This window comes from Oikopleura dioica, chromosome 1 (assembly GCF_907165135.1).
Source record: "Oikopleura dioica chromosome 1, OKI2018_I68_1.0, whole genome shotgun sequence".
NCBI classification, from domain to species: Eukaryota; Metazoa; Chordata; class Appendicularia; order Copelata; family Oikopleuridae; genus Oikopleura; species Oikopleura dioica.
This window is the reverse complement of record NC_137291.1, coordinates 4629484-4648986: the sequence shown is the minus strand read 5'-3', so window position 1 is coordinate 4648986 and position 19503 is coordinate 4629484. Positions and strand designations below refer to the sequence as shown.

General features: G+C 41.0%; 5 protein-coding genes across 5 annotated transcripts; 3 read left to right on the top strand and 2 right to left on the bottom strand.

Moving 5' to 3' along the window:
* The first annotated feature begins 508 nt into the window (after nt 1–508).
* LOC145695706 (uncharacterized) lies at nt 509–2238 on the top strand. Its single transcript, XM_081772706.1, has 3 exons — nt 509–1758; nt 1800–1940; nt 1984–2238. The coding sequence occupies exons 1-3, from the start codon at nt 1557–1559 to the stop codon at nt 2037–2039; spliced, it is 399 nt and encodes a 132-aa protein (XP_081628832.1). The 5' UTR covers nt 509–1556; the 3' UTR covers nt 2040–2238.
* A 3-nt stretch (nt 2239–2241) lies between these two features.
* LOC145711696 (uncharacterized) lies at nt 2242–3269 on the top strand. The gene is made up of 5 exons (XM_081789388.1): nt 2242–2748; nt 2792–2887; nt 2928–3013; nt 3055–3168; nt 3210–3269. Exons 1-5 carry the CDS (start codon nt 2619–2621, stop codon nt 3267–3269), a joined length of 486 nt encoding a protein of 161 aa, XP_081645514.1. The 5' UTR covers nt 2242–2618.
* A 7010-nt stretch (nt 3270–10279) lies between these two features.
* On the top strand, nt 10280–11533 carry LOC145695702 (transcription initiation factor IIB-like). Its single transcript, XM_081772703.1, has 6 exons — nt 10280–10638; nt 10677–10811; nt 10854–11016; nt 11055–11198; nt 11240–11350; nt 11389–11533. Exons 1-6 carry the CDS (start codon nt 10523–10525, stop codon nt 11506–11508), a joined length of 789 nt encoding a protein of 262 aa, XP_081628829.1. The 5' UTR covers nt 10280–10522; the 3' UTR covers nt 11509–11533.
* Nucleotides 11534–13208: 1675 nt separating this feature from the next.
* On the bottom strand, nt 13209–14363 carry LOC145711695 (cleavage and polyadenylation specificity factor subunit 2-like). Its single transcript, XM_081789387.1, has 3 exons — nt 14178–14363; nt 13705–13914; nt 13209–13660 (listed from the first exon to the last, which is right to left on the bottom strand). Exons 1-3 carry the CDS (start codon nt 14361–14363, stop codon nt 13538–13540), a joined length of 519 nt encoding a protein of 172 aa, XP_081645513.1. The 3' UTR covers nt 13209–13537.
* A 3749-nt stretch (nt 14364–18112) lies between these two features.
* On the bottom strand, nt 18113–19281 carry LOC145711694 (protein transport protein Sec24D-like). The gene is made up of 7 exons (XM_081789386.1): nt 19194–19281; nt 19051–19118; nt 18788–18949; nt 18577–18745; nt 18346–18532; nt 18182–18305; nt 18113–18136 (listed from the first exon to the last, which is right to left on the bottom strand). The coding sequence occupies exons 1-6, from the start codon at nt 19279–19281 to the stop codon at nt 18296–18298; spliced, it is 684 nt and encodes a 227-aa protein (XP_081645512.1). The 3' UTR covers nt 18113–18136; nt 18182–18295.
* Between the last annotated feature and the right edge of the window lie 222 nt (nt 19282–19503).

Sequence of the window (19503 nt, the reverse complement as noted above, 5' to 3'; positions counted from 1 at the left end):
AACTACCTGGTCTGCGAGCCACAAGACTTTCTGCGCCTACCTTGTTGGATACTTTGTATATATTTCTCTGCTTACATTTATTCTGTCATGCTCAAAATCGACCAAAAGAAGAACCGAACAAGAACTCTATGTCTGAATTTTATTGAATAAACTTGAAAAAACAGTATCAATTTTCGTAGATCTCATCTATGATTTCGTATTCATCTTGAAAAAAAGGATAATTTATGCGCAGATAATCTGTCAAACCTAGGTTAAACTTGTTCTCAAGGCAGCTTCCGATGACTTGTAAGATTTCTTCAATGGCAGGATTGGTTTTTGGTTCAGCTTCTAAAGAAATTTTATATCTATGATGCATGATAATTTACCCATCATCTCCGATAACTTGAAGGCGTCTTCTTCGTGGATAACCAAGTCGATCAGGGTTTTGATTCTTATTCGTTTGTCCTTATCAGCGATTTCGTCATCTCGATCGTTGTAGTAGTTTGCAGTCTCAATCAGGTCTCGAAAAGCTGACTCCATCACTCTGTTTCTTGATGACTCGCAGTTTCTATTTTTATCTTCGCGCTTTTTTCCGTTTTCGTTCGCGAGCGCGCCGGAGGGCGCCCTATCCTAGCTCGCTCATGGGTTCATTGCCAGAAGTGTCATAACAAAAAAATGAAAATATCAAAAATTTTTCTTCTCCTCTTTCTTCCCCGGAATGAGAGATTTCGTATTGGACCAAATGAGAGAAAAAACCCGACAACTACAGTAGCAACAACAACTGCTTCGTATAATAAGGAACTGTAATTGATTATGATTTTTTTCTGTAATTCTGCCTATTAAAAAAAATCAAGTTTGGTTAGAGATGAACGATTGTTCACCCAATTTTTCAGCTCTAATCAAATTTACTTCTCTAACTTATTATTTTTATTAGAATGTTGAAATTTGGCTCTTTCCGACTTCCAGGCCGCGATCCGCCGACAACAACGACAATCGAGACGGGCTCAGATGCAGCGCACGCCGATGAATTACATCCAAACGCGGGAGTCGAGATGATCGTTTATATGCCCGGATATAATCCAGGGCGAAACGGTGATCACTGTTTGACTGACATCAATTAAAAAAAAAGTTTTAGACAGTATACTCCTTCCACCATCCTTCTACCTCGCAATCTTAGCCCTTCATGCATTGGCTTTTATCTACGAACGAGCGGGAAGCATCAAACTCAAAATGAAGATCATCTGGAGACAATTCAAGAGGATTTTCAAATGTAAATAATATCCAATTTGTATTGAAACTAAGTTGAATTTAAGTCGCTGAGCAGAACCGAGAGGAAGCTCGCCTTTAGGAAGTTTGTTGTCCCCGTCATTTTGACCATTTAAAGAGCAAAGCTCTATAAGCGGTGAACTTGGCGGGGTAAATTGAATGTCGACTGTATTTGACTGACGAAAGTTTTTGTATTACTGACGAATGTAAACGGAATAAGAAGAAAGTCACACGGAAAAATTATATCTGAATGATTGTTAACTCAATCTTTCAGCTCTTATCAAATTTACTTCTTTATTTTACTAATTAGAATGTTGAAATTTGGCTATTTCCGACTTCCAGGCAGCGATCCGACCATCACGCCGCCAACAACGACAACCGAGACGGCCTCAGCCACTGCAGCGCCCGCCCATGACCCACATCCAAACGCGGGTTTCGTGATGGACAAGTACAAGCCCGGTGAACCAGGCAATCCATGGGTTCAAGGTGAACCAGGCATTACATGGGTTCAAGGTGATCAGCGTTTTACTGATAGAAAGTTTAAAGAGCTTCAGACGTTGGCGTCAACCTTGGCTCATCCTTCGCCGGCACTGTCTTAGCCCTTTATGTGTTGGCTTTTCTCGGCAAGCTGCGAGCTGAAAGCATCAAACTCAAACTGAAGAACTGTTGGCGACGAATCAGAAAGGCTTTCAAAGGTGAATAAAGTTCAATTTATATGGCAACTTAGTGTTATTTTAGCCGCTGAGCAGCAGCCGACCGCCACTCCTACCAACCGAGAAGAAGCCCGCCTTTAGGAAGTTTGTTTCCCCCGTCATTTTGACCATTTATATTGCATAGCTCTATAAGCGGTGAACTTGGCGGGGTAAATTGAATGTCGACTGTATAAGAATGTAGACTGTATAAGAATGACGATTGTTTTTTGTACTACTGACGAACGTTAACGAAATTAGAAGAAAGTCAAAGGGAAAGAATTAATCATTTTACATATTTAGAATGGCGAGTTGCATACGCGACGATGCGTTGCCATCGGATTTTGACTCGGATCCGAATTTCCAAAAAGTTTTGGTAGAAATCCTCCTCGACGAGAGGAAGGTTTTACTTAAACCGGACATTTGGTTCCTTGCCACGATCACCGCCCTCATGATGACGATTTTCGTCCTAACATCCATCATCACTCACATTCTTCGACTGCTGCGCCGTGATTTTCTCCGCGTTCACCATCGATTCCTTCACCCGCCAGCTCCTCTTTTATAAATTGCCCGTTTTAGTTCTGTAAATTTTAGGCCTGATCTTTTTTCTTGTTTTCGTATAAAAAAAAGTGCCGGACGGTGGTAAGCGGCCCATCTTGATCAATTGATCAATTTGAGCCATTTATGACTGTCCAAAAAAAAAAAATATTTTTACTTACCATTTTCAGTTTAGAGATGGTTGCCTTTCCAACTGGCCCCAACGATCCAACACGCCCGCCAACCACCCCAAGACCTGGGCTTTCGTCAATCATAAGTAACCCACATCCTCCATGTTTTTTCTTTAAAGTCTCTTTCAGACCTCTTTTCTGGCCAAATTGAGGTTTATGATTGGCGCATTACTCTTCTGGTCCTCCTGGTGGCTTGGCTGCTGTATTGCCTGAAGATTGTCCTACGTAATTGAGTTTTTTCAAATATTTATTAATAACTTTCAAGTCAACCCGAGAGGCTTCGCAGACTTCATGAACAACAACCTGAATATTCAGCTTCCACGATGGTGGCCACGTCATCCGCTACCAGAGGTTAAGAATGATCCTTAGTCTTTATCTTCTTTATTATTTAGCCAATTCGACAGCCACGACGAAGAATCCCGCGACTCGCACGAGAACCGGCTCCTCAACGCGCCCCGACTCCTCAACGCGTCCCGGCTAGACAACGCGCCCCGGCTAGACAACAGGTAATTGCTCAAACTTTATAATCCTAATAATCCTTTTTCAGGCACTTCCGAGACGATCTCTCCGCGCCCGCAAGAGCCCACAACGTTTCAAATCCGAATAGGTAATAATCGGATTACTACATTTTACACATGTTCAGACCTCCGCTTCCTCAAGACAATCCGATGTAAATACAACACTTCCGCCAAAAATCATCCGCCGTTTTTTTTTCTTCACGCTTCGCCAACGCTCCGTGCCATTTACACTGTTTCTTTGATCTCAGACTCCTGCCATTCTTCCGTTTTTTTTCTTCTTGCTTCGCCAACGCACCGTGCCTTTTACACTGTTTCTTTGATCTCAGACTGCTGCCATTCTTCCGTTTTAACCGTGACCTGTAATCTTGTTTTCCCGAATAAATTGCGATTCAACTGAACCATAAACTCTCGTATTTAACCGCAAATTTCAAAAGCAGGTCATCAGTTGAAATGAACAATCTAAAAAAAATAGCCGATAAAATGGTTGCTACTTCTAAAATTTACAATCTCCGATTGTATGAAATAGCACTCGAGTACGCTGAGGAAGCCGATCATGTTCCAGTTGAATACGCTGATGACTTCAACAAACTAACAAGTGAGTTAGATAATTTCAAACCTTTTCTATAGTTTCATTTAGGAGAGCTTGCAGACAATCTCGACTTCGATAATGATGGAGTTCAACTCATTGAGAACATGATCCTTGCTGATAATGATGATGAAAGCGTCTCCCTCCACTCTTCGGACTCCGACATGACCGCTGATCCAGAATGGGCTCCATTACCAGGGCAAATCGTAGCAGACAGCGCCGAGCAATACAGCTCCGACGACTCCAGCTCTGCCATGTCTGAAGACGACTGTCAATGCGAGCAATGTAACGATGACAACGAGGACGAGCCTATTATGCGAGACGCATCAACTCAAACTGAAGTGGAAATGGTCGTTCCTAGATTTGAACGGCTTCACGCAACATCGAACTCATCAATTGCCATCAACATACCGAGCGATGATGACCTCGAGGTCTTCTTCGAAGGATCCACTGAACCATCCAATTCTGACTACGTTGTTCTCGAACAAATGGTGGAGACAGCTCACACAATGCACCCTATCGAGTCTGCAAGGAAAATCAAACGAAAGAATCCTGTTCCAAGACGAATGAAGCCTCGACGACTCTTTCCAAGTAAGCGTTTTCTTTATTTTCAAACACTGATGATATTTAGAAACACCAGCAAAGAAACAATGATAAACTCTTCTCCACGAAACACTTTTTTCTGTCATTCCTTCTTATTCTCACTCCTTTTTTGTTACTCCTTTTCTTGCGATTTCTTTTCTTTTCTGCCACTTTTGACCTTTTTCCTATTGTTTGACTGCTCCCAATCTTTTATCAATAAACACTGGTGATACAATTGACCTTATTTCCTAGCAATAAAAGCATCTCTCAAGCTCAGACTCTCATGAGAAAATTCAATGTAACAGTAGAGAATGTTTCCCCTTTTTTGATAATTGGGGAACTCTTACGCTCAGAGACACCTTACCAGATATTTTTTGACAGCGATGGATTACTTACAAGCGCCGGTTTTGTAAACTACGTTCGTAATCTCTCCAGGGACTGTCCATTGTCAACAAAACAAGAATTCGAAGAGCATTATACCCTCAAATTTATTCAAATAGAAAAAGCTTACGATAAAAACAAAACTGGGAAATACCAATTCACGCTTGAGGCATTCTGGTCACCAAAGACTTGCTATTACGAGATTGTCTCAAATGGAAAAGTTTTATTCCACCCGATTCCGTACTTTATGCTGGTCAAATCATTACAGATGATGGAAAAACGATTTGAACGAATAGCAGATTTTGCTATTGAAATGCCGGATCTCAAATTCTTCAATTATCATGGACCTTTTTCTCCCGATAATTACTTTACCATTGCTAAAGAAATCAGGCGTGAAATCATTCTCTACACAAACTCGAATCAATTTCAATTGAAGAAGCGAGTCGCCTTTCAAAGAATAGGACGATTTCGGGTCAAGAATCCCAAGGTCGAGGAACCGCTTTACTTGTTTGTGAAAAAAGATGAGCCCTCGCGAATCTTTGTTGTCTACAACACAAATGGTTTTTTTAAAATTTCTTTGAGACTTTTCCTGACATATTTATAGCGTTCAAGTCAAATATCTACCGATGTAGCAATACAAACTGCAATATGACTTTCGTAAAAGCTGACACTCGCGATGCACATGAAGCTATCTGCAGGAAAAGAGCCAATCGAGAAATTGAACCGACTCTCAAAGCATATGGAAAGAATATCAATCCGATCAGCGAGCTAGTAAAATTGGGACTCCTCGAAGAAAAATACAAGTCTTTTCGAAAGACGAAATTTGGTAAGCCGTGCCTGAATAAGTTGAAATAATAATGTTAAGTTACTTTTGATATTGAAACTTATGAGAGCCCACTCGGAGATAAACGTCAAGAAACTGAAATTCATTCATCTTTGAAACTTTTGTCGATTGGAATCGGATCAAATTTTGGCTTCGACAAGTTCATCATGCGTAAAGGAGACTCATCAATTCATGCCGAGAACATGGTAGAAGAGTTTGTTCTTACAATTGAAGGGTTGACCATGTCGCCAGAAATGTCTCTTCCACCCGCATTTTCAGTTGCTCTTGAAAAACTTTACGGACTCACCAACAGCGGTAAGAAACATTTTTTTTTACAGACTAAAACCTTATTTCAAGAAGAAAATCTAAAAGAAAAGATGAAGCTGCAGTCTCTGCTTAACGAACTAAAGCGTTACTGTTCCATGGATATTTACGGCTTTAACTCCGCCAAATTCGACTGCAATGTCTTGGCTCCTTATTTGATACCTCTTTTGCAGAAAAGATACTCAAAATCATTCAATGTTATCAAAAAGGGCTCGTCTTTCTTTTCGATTTCGACGGATAAATTTGCTTTCAAAGACGCCATGCTGTTTGGTTCGCCGATCGGACTTGCAAAGTACCTGGAACAAGCAGGAATCGGCGAAACAAAGTCAATCTGGCCGTACGAGCTGTTTCACTCAATTTCGGAGATTGAAACCTGCCACGAATTTCCCGACTATGACTGCTTCTTTTCTCATTTAAAGAACGTTAATATTGATCACGATCTTTACTTGGAAGAAAAAGGAAAATTTGAAGAAATGAAAAGAAACAACCCTCAAACTTCCATGGTCGACTGGCTCCAGAACTACAACATGCTTGACGTCAATCCATTTGCCAGAGCGATTGAATCTCAATTCAAAGTCTTTTTTAAAGCTTTCAAAGTCGACCCGTCTTTATGCTTTAGCCTTCCGAAATATGCGATGATTTGCTTATTCAATTACTACTCAAAGACAGCTCCGTTTTCATGTAAGTAGTTGATTTTTTATTTTGACTTAAGATATATAAAGACTCCTTCGGCATAACGAGCACTGAAGAACACGAACTGTTTCGCAGCAACATTATCGGCGGCCTTGTCAATGTTTTCTCGCGATATACTGAACTACGAGATGATGTTCCTGCTCCGAAAAATGCAAAGTACGCGCCCAACGGGGACAGATTCACAAAGATAACATTTCTTGATTTCAATGCGCTCTATCTTTATGCTCAAAATCAAGAAATGCCAACAACTCCAGGTAATCATCATTGTTCGACGGTTTAGAATTTAAATTAAGGAATACGCTGGATTCGCGAAGGTGATAGTTTCCGTAAGCAAATTATGGCCAAAGGAAACAGCCTGGTGGCTTTGGAATGGCTTACGTATATTGATGAATACAGTGATCTACTTGTTTCGAAGAATGGCGAACGTGTTCCTCTTCAACATCAATATTATCGCGGTGAGTTCCAAGTGTTTGACTGGACAATAGATGGATACGCTTGTGTTGACGAGAAGAAATACTTTTTTGAGTTTCTTGGTTGTTTTTTTCATTCTTGCTGTCCTTATTGCAAGCCTGGAGAAGCTGATGAGAATTGGGAACGAAAGAAAAATGTCTTGATGGAACGCGGCACGCTTGTTTTCATCCATGAATGCGTTTGGAAACGTAAAAAACAGCAGAACATCCGGATGCGCTCTCGCCATTGGGGAAAAATGTACCAGCAACATACAGAGGGTGATCTTCTTGATGAAATCAAAAATGATCAAGTTTTTGGATTCATTGTTGCCGATGTAAATACACCTGAAGACATCGCATCGGAAATCAAGCACATGAATTTCCCGCCAGTGATCCAAAGGATGAAAATAACTGAAGATTTGGTTTCGCCCTACATGAAAGAAAGAGCAAAGATGGCAGATCGAAAGATCGAACAAGAGACAGTCGTCCAGACTTTCAATGGGAAGCAGCTGCTGATTTTAACAAAGCTCGCCAAGTTCTACATGTCTCTTGGTCTAAAAATCTCGAACGTGTCTCGATTTGTACAGTATAGATCGGACAAATGCCTTGGAGAATTTTGCGAGTCGATCACAGAGGGACGCATACAATCAATTCTGAAGAAGAAAGCCGCTCTTGCTAATGCTTTTAAAACGGTTGGGAATTGGTAAGCCGTCTTCAAATTGTAGTTAATTATGTTCAAATAAGCGGGTATGGAAAGATGGGGGAAATTGTGGATCGTCCGCGAGTTAATTTTTGCAACGAGGATCAAGTCGCGCGCGCAGCTCAGAAACCGCACTACAAATTTTCGGAGCCGCTCACCCGAGAAGATGGAGATTACGAGCTTTCTCAAGTGACGATGGAGAAAGCGAAGATTCTTGACGACAAGCCTGTCGTGCTGGCTGTTGCCATTTTGCAGCAATCGAAATTGCTCTTTTTAAGATTCGTTTACGATTTCCTCCACAAATATCTCGAAAAAGGCAGTTTCAAGCTCAACTACTGCGATACTGATAGTCTCGCTATATGTAAGATAACTTTGCTTTTATCCCCTTAAAATTTTGATAGCAACGACAAAGACTGCTCCATCCGGAGAGACTCGAAAATCAAAGACTGCATCGACCTTTCTGCCGATTGTCAAACCGCATCTCCGAAAAGCGTTTCTCCGGGAATGGCAAGATTGGTTTGTTATTGAAGATACAACGCGAAATGACAAGACTCCAGGTCTTATGAAAAGTGAGCGTTTTCGAAATAACTAAGAGAGATTAAATCATTTCAGCGGAATGGTCAACAGAATCCGGCGCTCTTATTGCTTTGGGAAATAAATTATATCTTGGAATTGATCCTGAAAAAGATGTGAACAAACGATCATCAAAAGGTATCCCACACAATGTTGAAATCGAATTCGAAGCGATGCTGAATTGCCTCAAGGGAGTAAATCTTGAAGAAAACAAGTTCCAGCTGACCGCTCTGCGGCGTCAACCTTCAAACGGCTTAGTTTGCCGAACTTCTACATCAAAAAGACTTCTTAGCGATGTATTTTTTAAACTGTATGTAAATAACGATAAGATAACGTGCACTCCACTTTCAAAGGACGGTAAACTTCTCTAAAATTACTCATGCGTGATGAATTTCCTTTAAAACTGCTCAAATCTTTCAATTGAAATATAATGCCTTTCAATTTTTCCGAGAGAAATGAGTTGCAAAAAATGCCTTCTCTTTTTGGAAGTCAAGAACTCGAACTTGAGCGTGACGAGTTAGATTTTTTCGAAGAGATCGGAAATTTGCGGCAGCTGAGAAATTATCTCATTATCAACCCGCCGAAACCAAACAGAATTGTGGAAAATGCAATACTGATTTTCCTTGTTGATTCTAATTTCGACATGAAAGAAATCCTGATGGAACTAATCGAGTTTTTGGCCCCACCATTTCGTCTTCTGATAGACTTTTCCTTTCTTCTTGAAAAACCAGATGCTGCCGATGAATCGGCGAGATTTCGGTACTCTTGGGCGCAGCGCAGCACTAGTCTACCGATGGACATCAATCTGATCAAAGATGATATCTCTTTTGAAAAATTCGTCAACGAACTTCCTCCTATGTCAGAAATTCCTGATCTTGTTTCAAGATCTCACTGCAATCAAAGTCATTATAATGAATCTGGCTATCAACTGCGAAAATTATTGACCTGCAACATATACATTGAAAAATTACAATGAGAAAAGTTTATTTCTGGAAATAAAAGCACACAAAAAAAAAGCGCAAGAAAAAACACCACGTGACAAGAGAGAGGGAGGTTTCGCAGAGAATTGTGAGTTACATGTCGGTCCAGTCCATGTCTTCGAGGACAAAGTCGTAGTACTGGATGTTGTTTCGAGCTTCGAAGTCAGTCTGGTTGCGGCGGCCAATGATGACCACGTTCATTTCTCCAGCGACAAGGTCGGGGAGAACTTCGGCAAAGGCATCTTTCTTGAAGAATTTCTTGAGCTTGATAGGCTCGTCTCGATTCGCGCAAGTTCCGGTGATGGTGACGAAAAACCCGTAGGTTTTGGAAACTCGGACAGAAAAGCCAGAAACTTCGAATTTAGGCATATTGCTGGATTTGATGAGATTAGTGAGTTAAGAGCTACTTATATACCATTTTCTCCATGGTTGAGTGAAGCTAAGCCGTGAAAAGTCAATTATACAAACATATCCGGCGGAAATCTAAGGCCTATCTGCCGATTCTGGGAACAGATGCAGTCTAATCCCCCGCTGATCGCTTCACTAAAATCAGATTAGTATTTCCGATTGTACATTGGCGCCAGCTTAGATCGATCCAACTGATTGGCGCCAAAGCGTCTGGAGCTTCTGAATATAACCACACCCAAAAATGGTCATTCAGTCAAAAAAAAAATTCTACTTTCAAGAAAACAAAAACCTTCAAACCAGAATGTCTGATCGCTGGGAAACCGATTCCGATATGTATGTCTACCCGGCTCAATCGCCATCACTCGTCGACATTGACCTCGACGTCTCTCTGGAGACCGTAGACTACAATCCAACCCCTCCTCCTTCTGATGACATGGACTGCGACTGTCAAGACTACACACAAAACGCCGAGCAAAACGACACCGAGCACGATCACGACGCCGACTCAAGCGACTCCTCTGTTATCGAAATCAGCGATGACAATGAAGTGATCATCATCTCTTCCAGCGACGACGACATGGAGATCATCGTCCTCAACGATCCAGACATCATGCTGATTGAGCGACCGCTTAACTGGCCAGAAGCCCGGGACGAGCTCATCAGAGAGGCCTTGATGAATGGCGAGATTCGACACGACTACGATTTCTGAAGAGAGCAACAACGAAGACAAAGAAGAATAATGTAACATTATTAATGTTTTTTTTTATCCTGTGCACCACTTTTCCTCTGCAAAATGAATGAAATAAACTAATTTTTTTGAATCATGTCGCCTCTTTTTTCAGCATGTTTGAATGTCCGTATCATCCAGGAGCAGCTTTAGTTGACGATTACCGAGCAGGCGATGTAATTTGCACTGAATGCGGACTCGTTGTGGGCGACAGAATGATTGATGTGAAAAGGTTTGAGTAGAATTTGAAAAAAAAAAACAAGAAAGTAGTGAATGGAGATCTTCCCGAGTCGGTGAAATTGAAAACCGATATCTGTCGACTGATCTGAGAACTGTCAACGAGGAGTACCGAGCTCGCATGAACGCTACTGATCGAGCCCTTCTAGCGGCATATCGAAATATTGAGTACAACAAAATCATAATTTGAGCAAAAGTTACAATATCAAGGGCTATGGCTCATCGTTTGAATATTTCTGGATCAGTTCTGGATCAGGCAAAAGTCAATTTCAAGGAAATTTACGATCAAGCAGGACAAAAGTCACACGAAGCTATCGCCGGAGCTTGTCTTTATGTTGCCTGTCGACAAATAGGAGCTCCGCGCACATTCAAGGTATAATCAGAATAAATCGAAACCTGATTGATCTGAAGGAAATCTGCGCTGTTTGTACGGTTTCGAAGAAAGAAATTGGTCGCTGCTTCAAGTGGATCATCAAAACTCTCGAAAAAACTGTGAAAACTATCTCGTCAGAAGACTTCATGATGCGTTTTTGCTTTTCGCTCAACCTCACAAAAGTATATTTTGCAATCAATTTTTCAATATCTCGCTTGTTTAGCAAGTCGAGGCTGTTTCAACTAAAATTGCCAAGCGATCCGTCGAGTTGGATTTGGCAGAAGGTAGATCCCCGATTTCTCTTGCCGCAGCGGCAATTTACATGGCCTCACAGGTAAAAAGTTATATTTGAGACAACTTCTTGAGGTTCAGACATCAAAAACAAGAAAAACCGCCAAGGAAATCAGTGACGTTACTGGTGTTTCTGAAGTTACCATCCATCAAATGTACAAGGAGATGCTTCCAGTAAGACAAAATCTACGATCAAGTTAATTTAAATCGCTTAGCATGCAGAAGAGCTACGTCCCAAACAATGAGACTTTCCTGTCAATCCAAATAGTTATTAAATCAAAAAAGCTGTAATAAAATTTCAATTGATCTTGTATTATTCTTTTCGACTTTAATTGCGAATAGAATTTAGACCAAGGAAGGGGCGAAGTCCTAGGCAAATCGAACCAAATGTTACTAAAAATAGCGTGACCTCTTGGTGGGATATAAAAGCTCTAAAAATAGCTGCTCTAGACGCCCTCTTTTGGTGAGTGGGGCTTTTATAACTTGCAGGAAAAACATGATGAGTACTTTTTGAAAATGATTCAAATGCAAGTAAAAAAAAGAGAGCAATTTTGAACATTATTTTTCTTAAAATCAAATGAAGCTGAATAAGTAATTATTCAATCGCGATTACACTGTACTGCAATTCAAATACACTTATTAATGAATGCGAATTATCTCCGTCTTCTTGGGGGATCAAGTTCCGACTGATATTGAACTAAAAGCGCAGGAAAGAAATTTAGCGAAGAAAAAGAGGCAGATTCATCAAAGGCTTTTTGGATGCCTTGAAAATTGATTTGATGATGTAAAAAAACGCTATCCAAGAAAAACGCGAAGAACTGGGGGGCAAGTTTTAAAAGTTTCAATAGAAAAAGTTTTAGGGCATCTAAGAGTCATGAAAACCTGCCAAAATGGATATGATCTTGTCTTTCTATTTATAAAGTTGTGTAAATATACTCTATAGAAAGTTTTGAGGTTGTATCTGTCAAGTTTATTATCAATGATAATGTTTCTTATGTTCGCTTTTTTGTTTTACTGAAGCAACAATTTACAGTAGCGAAGAATTGAATGAACTTTTGCTGAGAATCAAAAGACTCGATAGATAAGTCTGGTAAAAGCGGGCTTTATCGCGGCGGAATGCTGGGCGTATTTCATTTGCTGAGGAAGTGATTCGGAGAAGTCGAAGAGCGATTTGTGAAGTTTGCTTAGCGTTTCTAGGAATTTGTGAGTTGAGATTTTCAATGGTAGGTACCTTCAAGGCATAGGATCGGTCCAGAAGAAATCGTGATCGATAGTACACTATGTCGATCTTGAGCGGCGCCGTGAGTCAGACCGTCTTCGAGAGTGTGATCTTGAGCGTCGACGTCTTCGATCCCCGAAAAAGACCGCCGCCGAGGAGAGCGAGATCGTCTCCGCCGTGGCGAGCGAGAACGTCCTCTAAAATTTCCATTAGATAATTGAACACTCGTGAATTGGGCGACTTTTGAGACTCTTTCGGTGACCGTCTCTTTTCGGCACTTGCTAATTCTCTCGTAAATTCGTATCGCCCTTTTAAGAATCGTAAGTGGCGTGTCTGCTTTTCGATTTGGCGCGAGTTTTCGAAAAGGCGAATTAGACAGACAGAGACTACAGTATCGCTCTCGTAAAGTGGTGAACTAATCGTAGGATCGTGCAATCGTTCACTCTTAAATCAACGTCACCCCTGCACTTTTAATTTCTGGGTGCTTTGCCGCCGAGAAAATAATCCTTACCTCGACTTGCCGCTCGGTTTCGCCAGTTCAGCGCGCAAACGGGTTGACCAAATCGAAAGGTTATGCAATTTTCTGGCAGCGTTTCTTGCGTCATTGCTAAACGCGAGTTTTAGGGGACAAGACCAAGAAAATTAACTTCAAAACGGTTTTTTAAGACTGTACCTGTGTTTGTAGACGATAAAGCAAACGGTTGGGCAGCGACGGATGAGAATGAGATCAATAATCTTTCCATAGCGATCCAATTCCTTCTCTAGCTCGTACTTTGAGATGCGCGTGTTCAAATCAGCCACTTTCACTCGATAACCTCGAAAGACCGGATAGTAACCGTCCACGTGGCCAAGCACTGATCGAGAGCGGGAATGGCGAGTTTGTCGTCTCCTTCGGCTTTCTTAGCGTATTCGGCAGCGGCTTCGATGTGCTTATCATAGAAATTATCTTCAAGTTTCATTGCAGCGAGAACAAGTGAAGGATTGGTAGTAGCGTCGGTGGGCTTGTAAAGATCACATCTTACAAATAAACTCGGCTTGCATGTCCATTACGATTAGCTTTGACTTGAGATCTGTAAGCTTTGTATCTTTTATGAAGAAAGTATCGTGCCCACTCGAGTAGGTATTTGAAACGGGCTACAAAAACAGTTGAGAACAGACAATTTTTCTCTTTTCTTTACCTGTAAAGTTGGAATATCATCAATTTCCAGCTTTCTCGGCTCATCGGACTCTTCCTGCAGCTCGAGTCGACCGGGCACTCTTCCTCTAATTCTCGCGACTTCGATATCTTTGCTTCCAACACGAACAAAATTCAAGTTGCTCAAAAGAGAATCCTTCGATTTCAGCTGGTAGATGAAGCTTTCCTTTGTCGCGTCGATAAATTCGTGATGCTAGAAAAGTGTCCATGAAATTCTGGCAGATAGAAGAAAGAACTTACCACTTGCATATAAATTTTTATTTCCTGGACTCTCTATTTGATGAGCTTGTCCTTGTACTTTTCTTTCGTGCGAAAAAGGATCAATTCTTTTGGCTTGAAAGTCGACAGGATGTGAAGTTAAGATTCGCCGTCGACTTAAAATCGATGAATTCGAAGTTGCATCTAATTGAAACCTGAAATTTTGAATGACCGGACGAAAAAATAGAGAAAAGTAACCTGTTCTCGTGATTTGATACACTTTGTCGGCATTTTTTCCTCTTCCTCAGCTTTTTTCTTAGGATTGTGACGGCCAAAAGTAACAGACTGTTCTTTTCCAGCTAAATCGTCATTTGAAGGATCACTTTCAGGAATTAGCTCGTGCGTTTTGTAGTCGTCTGGATTGATCATTTCGCCCCATTTCATTCGTTGAAAGAAAACATTGGAAACTTCTTCTTTCGCGCTTTTTTGAAGAAACCGTCTTCTTTCTTTTGCTGATGATGGGGCATCAATCATCGTTTTTCGCACTCTTTTGAGAATTACTAATCGAAAATTTCAAAAATGACTCAAACCTGCTTCCTGAAAGGAGTCGCGCCTCTTGATCAAATGAACTTTCTTCAGTAGTTTCCTTTTGGTTTTTCCGATTTCCTGGCCGATTATGCTCTGCGCCTTCCGTCGAAGAAGATCGTCGTCCCGAGCGTCTTTTCGTAGTTTCTTTTGAAGAAATTGTTGTTGACTTGGATGAAGGGCTCTTCCGAGTCCAGCCCGACCACGCGGATTTTCTCTGCGTAATCGAGCTCATGCCTTCGTTTTTGACGATTTTTCGGCAAAGAGAGTCTCTTGCTCGACCTAATATTTTCGGTACATTACCGTAAACAGTTTTCGCGTGTTCAAAGACCATTTTTAGCTCTCGTTTCGCTTCTTTCAAATAAAAATTCAATTCTTCAAAATGCTTCAACTTCATTTCAAACCTAACTAATCAACTTCACGAGTAGATGCTCTGAAAACTGGCAATTTGATGCTAACTCAGTCGGAAGGAGTTTTCGCTCCTTCTTTATTTCCGTCGTGCATTATATTTATTTCGATAAATGGGCAGTGAGGTTACAAAAAGATCGAGCTAAAAGAATCGGTCGGAAAAGAAAGCGTATTTGTCCGTGATTGCGCTCTTCTGCGACCTAATCACTGTCTGATCCAACTTCTTCGTAGCCTTTTTGCGGTTTTTTGAATGGCCCCGTTACTTTTTCCACGAATGCTCTGATGAACCGGGATGGCCCCGGGACGTTTGGGTCGAAGTCGAGGTTGGCGATTTTGGGGGCTGGAGGAGGAACATCGTCAGCGTCTTCAGAATCGGCGTCGTTGCCAGAGTTCTCTTAATTAGCAGAATTAATGAATTGAAATAAGAAAACTTCAAACCTTTTTTATTATATTTTCTCGATGTTGTCGAGCGAAGTCGAGGCTTTTGCTCGCGTCGTCTCTTTTTTCTTCTCTCCTTTTTCGACAATGGTTTGGAGGGCTCACTCGTTTTAGAAGGAACAGCTGGCGCTTGAAGAACAAGAGGAATCGGTGCACTCGTAGCATTTAAACTCTCGTTTTTATTCTCGCCTCCCTAAATAGTTGAATTAGTATTTTTCAAGAAAAAAAAAGCTGCTTTCCGGGAAATACTAGTTTTGTGGCTTTTCAAACTGTTACTCAAGTCAAGATTGGACCCAGAACTTTTCATACCTTCTTTTCAGTTTCTGTTTCGATTTCAACGGAAGGTTTTGCGACTTTTGGAGCGGGCTCTTCTTCGTTTTCCGGCTCAATGCCGTCCTCCGATTGAGCATCGGAGTCTTCCGCCTCCGATGGAGGGTCGGATTCCTCCGTCGATTGAGCGGATTCCTCCCCTGATGGAGTGTCGGATTTCTCGCCTTTTCCATCTGAAATTATGTTACTAACGATTCTAATACAGTTTCAACTAAACCTTCGTCATTATCAGAGGCGCCGCTCGGGACGTACCATGGATCGTCATCGTCATCACCCTCGTCCTCAGATGGATCATCCTCGTCGAACAAACAATCCTGTAATTCCTAAAATATATATCAAAATGCTATAACAATTTAAATGTCATACATCGATTCCCGGCAAATCACCAACAGACAAATCAGAACTGCAAAAAAAATATTGCCGGAGAAGGCATGATTAAAATCTTCCATCGAGCGATTTAATCGTTTATAGAAGAGAGAGTTGGTCACGGGCGGTAGTGAATCGTATATTTCCTTGATTTTTTGATCTTCTTTGCTTTTTCCCAAAACCGAAAAAGAGTGTGACAACAGATCGTTTATATGCAAAGGCTTGAATTTTCGGAGTATCTTTGTGTTTTTTCTCGTCATTCGATGATTACGCGTTTCCTCGTTCATCGTAACTGATCGATAATACGCAACAGGGAACACCCGTGCTCTGATTTGTGGGGCTGTCTTGAGGCTGGTGAAGTGCCTTCGTGAGTGATAGTAGTTTCGGGTATCCCAAAGGTCGGCTCTTTCAATCATAAAGTCAGTCTGCACGTCACTGCCATCTTCTGCACACGTCAAATGTATAACGCATACAAAAGTGCTGGGCGTTATAGATAAATGTCGGTTGATCTCGGGGAGCTGCGCATAACATATCATCACAGGAGTAATCTCTTCGGTGTCGCATCCACTTAGCCGTTTCATAAACGCGCCTTTGGATGACCTCTTGACTTTTATTTCATCATTTTCATGATGTTTCAAAAGCCTTGACAGGAGATCCTGTTTTTTGCCAGCGACTGAAAGCCCGCGGTCCTTGCACTCTTTTTGCAGTCTCGTCTTGTTTAAATTTTGCCACTTTGAAGGCATGATGAGGGAGTTTTCTTGGATGACTTGGTCTTGTTCTGTGTATGCGCCTGATTTAAGCAGTTGTTCTTTGTCGTCAAGGAGATCCCGATAGCCTGTATCTATTAATAAACTGAGTTCCAATAAAAGAAAATTATCATGAAAGTTTGAAAAGGATTTTTGCGTATTTCTGAATTCGTTTTTCAATGCCTAAAAAATAAAGGTATAGAAAGGAATTTTTACAGTTGAATTGCGCTCAAGAAGCTAGAAGTTCAATTATTTAGGCGTCAGACTACAAAGCTAGAACTTGGAAAGAAAGAAAGCGAAGTACGTTTTTCATGCCTTTTTGTTTCCTTTCGGTATTAGGTAAGTCTAAAAGATCATGCGAGCAGCTGTGTTGAAGATACATAAACTGAAAATAGAATGGTACACACCGTATATATTAACTCACCGGCGACGAAATAATTTGGCAATTTTTACAGTCGTAACTTTTACTTATACTAGATATCTTTTGGAAATATAAGTTATATTGCACGCGAGTTTGAGATGAACAAAAGCACAGAATAGAATGGGGTTTAACAAGCTCGAGATTTCAAATAATGAATTTTGCCTAGATACAACAGCGATAGAGAATAAGGAGGATCATACGTAGGCTGCACGATTCAGAAAATTCTAGTTCGCAGTTAGTAACTGATGGATTTCTTTGTGTACGTGAACGGGAAGGTAGGAGGTCGTGCCAGCGCCTTTACTGTCTTCGTTCTACAAAATCGGTTAGCGCAAATTTCTTACTCAAAACTAACCATTAGTCTTTGCATTCGCGATTCTGTTATTTTGACGTCTTTGCTCGGTTTCTAGCTTTGAAAGAGTGTCGGGAAGAGTTGACTTCCCAAATTGATTGCACGCCGTTTGGAGTGACATTTTCGCCGACCCAGATGTACAATTGAAGTCCATTTTCAATAACATAAACCTAGAAAGCGTAAAAATTGCTAAAGGGTGAATATTACCTGTTCTTGTTTGAATCTTTCGATAGAACATCTCAAAGAAAGTTTTGGAAGTGCGGGATCCAACGCAGTATTAAGAATAGGATAAACACATGCATAGAAATATGCGCAAGAAGCTCGAACATTCATCTGCAAGATTTTCTGTCTGAGATAAGCCCAGTCGTCCGTATTTGTTTCGTGATGGGGGAAAATGTCGTCGTTGCATAACAAAGAGTTCATATATGCTGGCATGACCTAGGATTCGATTTTTAAGACAGTAAAGAAGGACAGGAACTTACCTTTAGTCTTTCAGGGAGAATCAACTGGCCAATTGAGCTAGGATCAGCGCAATGTTTTCGATAGGTAGCGATAGGAAAGCGTTGAATTATTCCTAAAGACTTTCTGTTAGAAAATTGAAACGGGATGGGCCGCTAACCTTCTTTGAGCTTCTGTGGCGAGGTGTCTCTGCAACTTCTGACCGCCAGTTTGGAAAAGAAATTCATCATCGCATCTGTTTCTGCAACTTTGTATACGTCCGCTAGTTGGCTGATTACGCCGAGCTAGGAAAGTTGACAAACGAAACGTATTCAGTTAAGGAACCTGTAAATTGTGAATTCTAAGTCGTCTTTCGACAGAAGTGTACAGCAGTGCGACTTGAATAGAAGCAACGTCAACATACTGAGATGGGAAGAGGAAGAGTTCCACAGAAGTTGCCTAACGAGATCTTTTCCAACCTTTTCGTAGATTTTGTCAGCAGCTTGGAAGAGGAACTTTTCCTTGTCAGTGGCTAATAAACTTGTTTTTATAAATAAGAAGCAAGAAAGACCGCACCTATGAGTTTTCTGTCATCTCTGTTTTGCAATTTTCCGGGAGCGGCAACAGTGGGCAGCGAAGAGTGGAACAGGAACAATTTACCAGCGCGTTGGCAGGAATCAAAAGCTTGAGCGGCGACTTGAACGACTGGCAGGAAACATGCATCAGGAGCTGGTTGGGGATTTAGCTGAAATTCTGTCAGAGAAAGGAATTCAAAGCAAATAAATACCTCTTGAATTTGACCTAGTAATAAATCAATGTTTTCTTTGCATTTGTCTGGATCGACGACGAAGCTGCAATGTAAAAGTATTTCTGGTCCGTTTACACCATTCCCGAAATTCAAAATTCTTCTAAGCGAGTCCGAAATCTTCTTGATTTTTCTTGAAGAAAGCTATCGATTAAATAAAACTCTTGATTCATCTGATGAATGAATACCTGATCACAAGGGGCGAAAGAATGATTCCACAGAGTTCATCGAAATTGCTCTTCAACCATGATGAAGTTCTCCCAATATCTAAATCGATCATTTGTGTCAGTTGAATCGAAAAGAAATGGCTTACCTAAAGATCGGTCGTTTCATGAAGCTGTAAAGTTTCCAGAATTCTTGGCCAGTGTAGAGCCAATATCTTTCATACAATCGTTGTAGTTTTTGCCTTTGAGAACTGACTTTCGTTTCGAAATCAAGAAGGTGCTAAGATGCTCCAGTGGATTATGATCGCTCATAATATACCCAGCATCTGGGCTAAAAATCTATTTAAGCGAATATTTTTTGAACATTTCGTCGAGGAACATTATTATAAGCATCTGCCAAAGAAAAAAAAAATTAAACTCAGATGCAGAATATGGGGATCCTACCATATAAAAGCTATGAGCAAGTAAGTTCCGTCATAAATACCGTGAGAGGCAGGGTATCGTGTCAAAGACCACCCCAAACTTAAAAGCTTA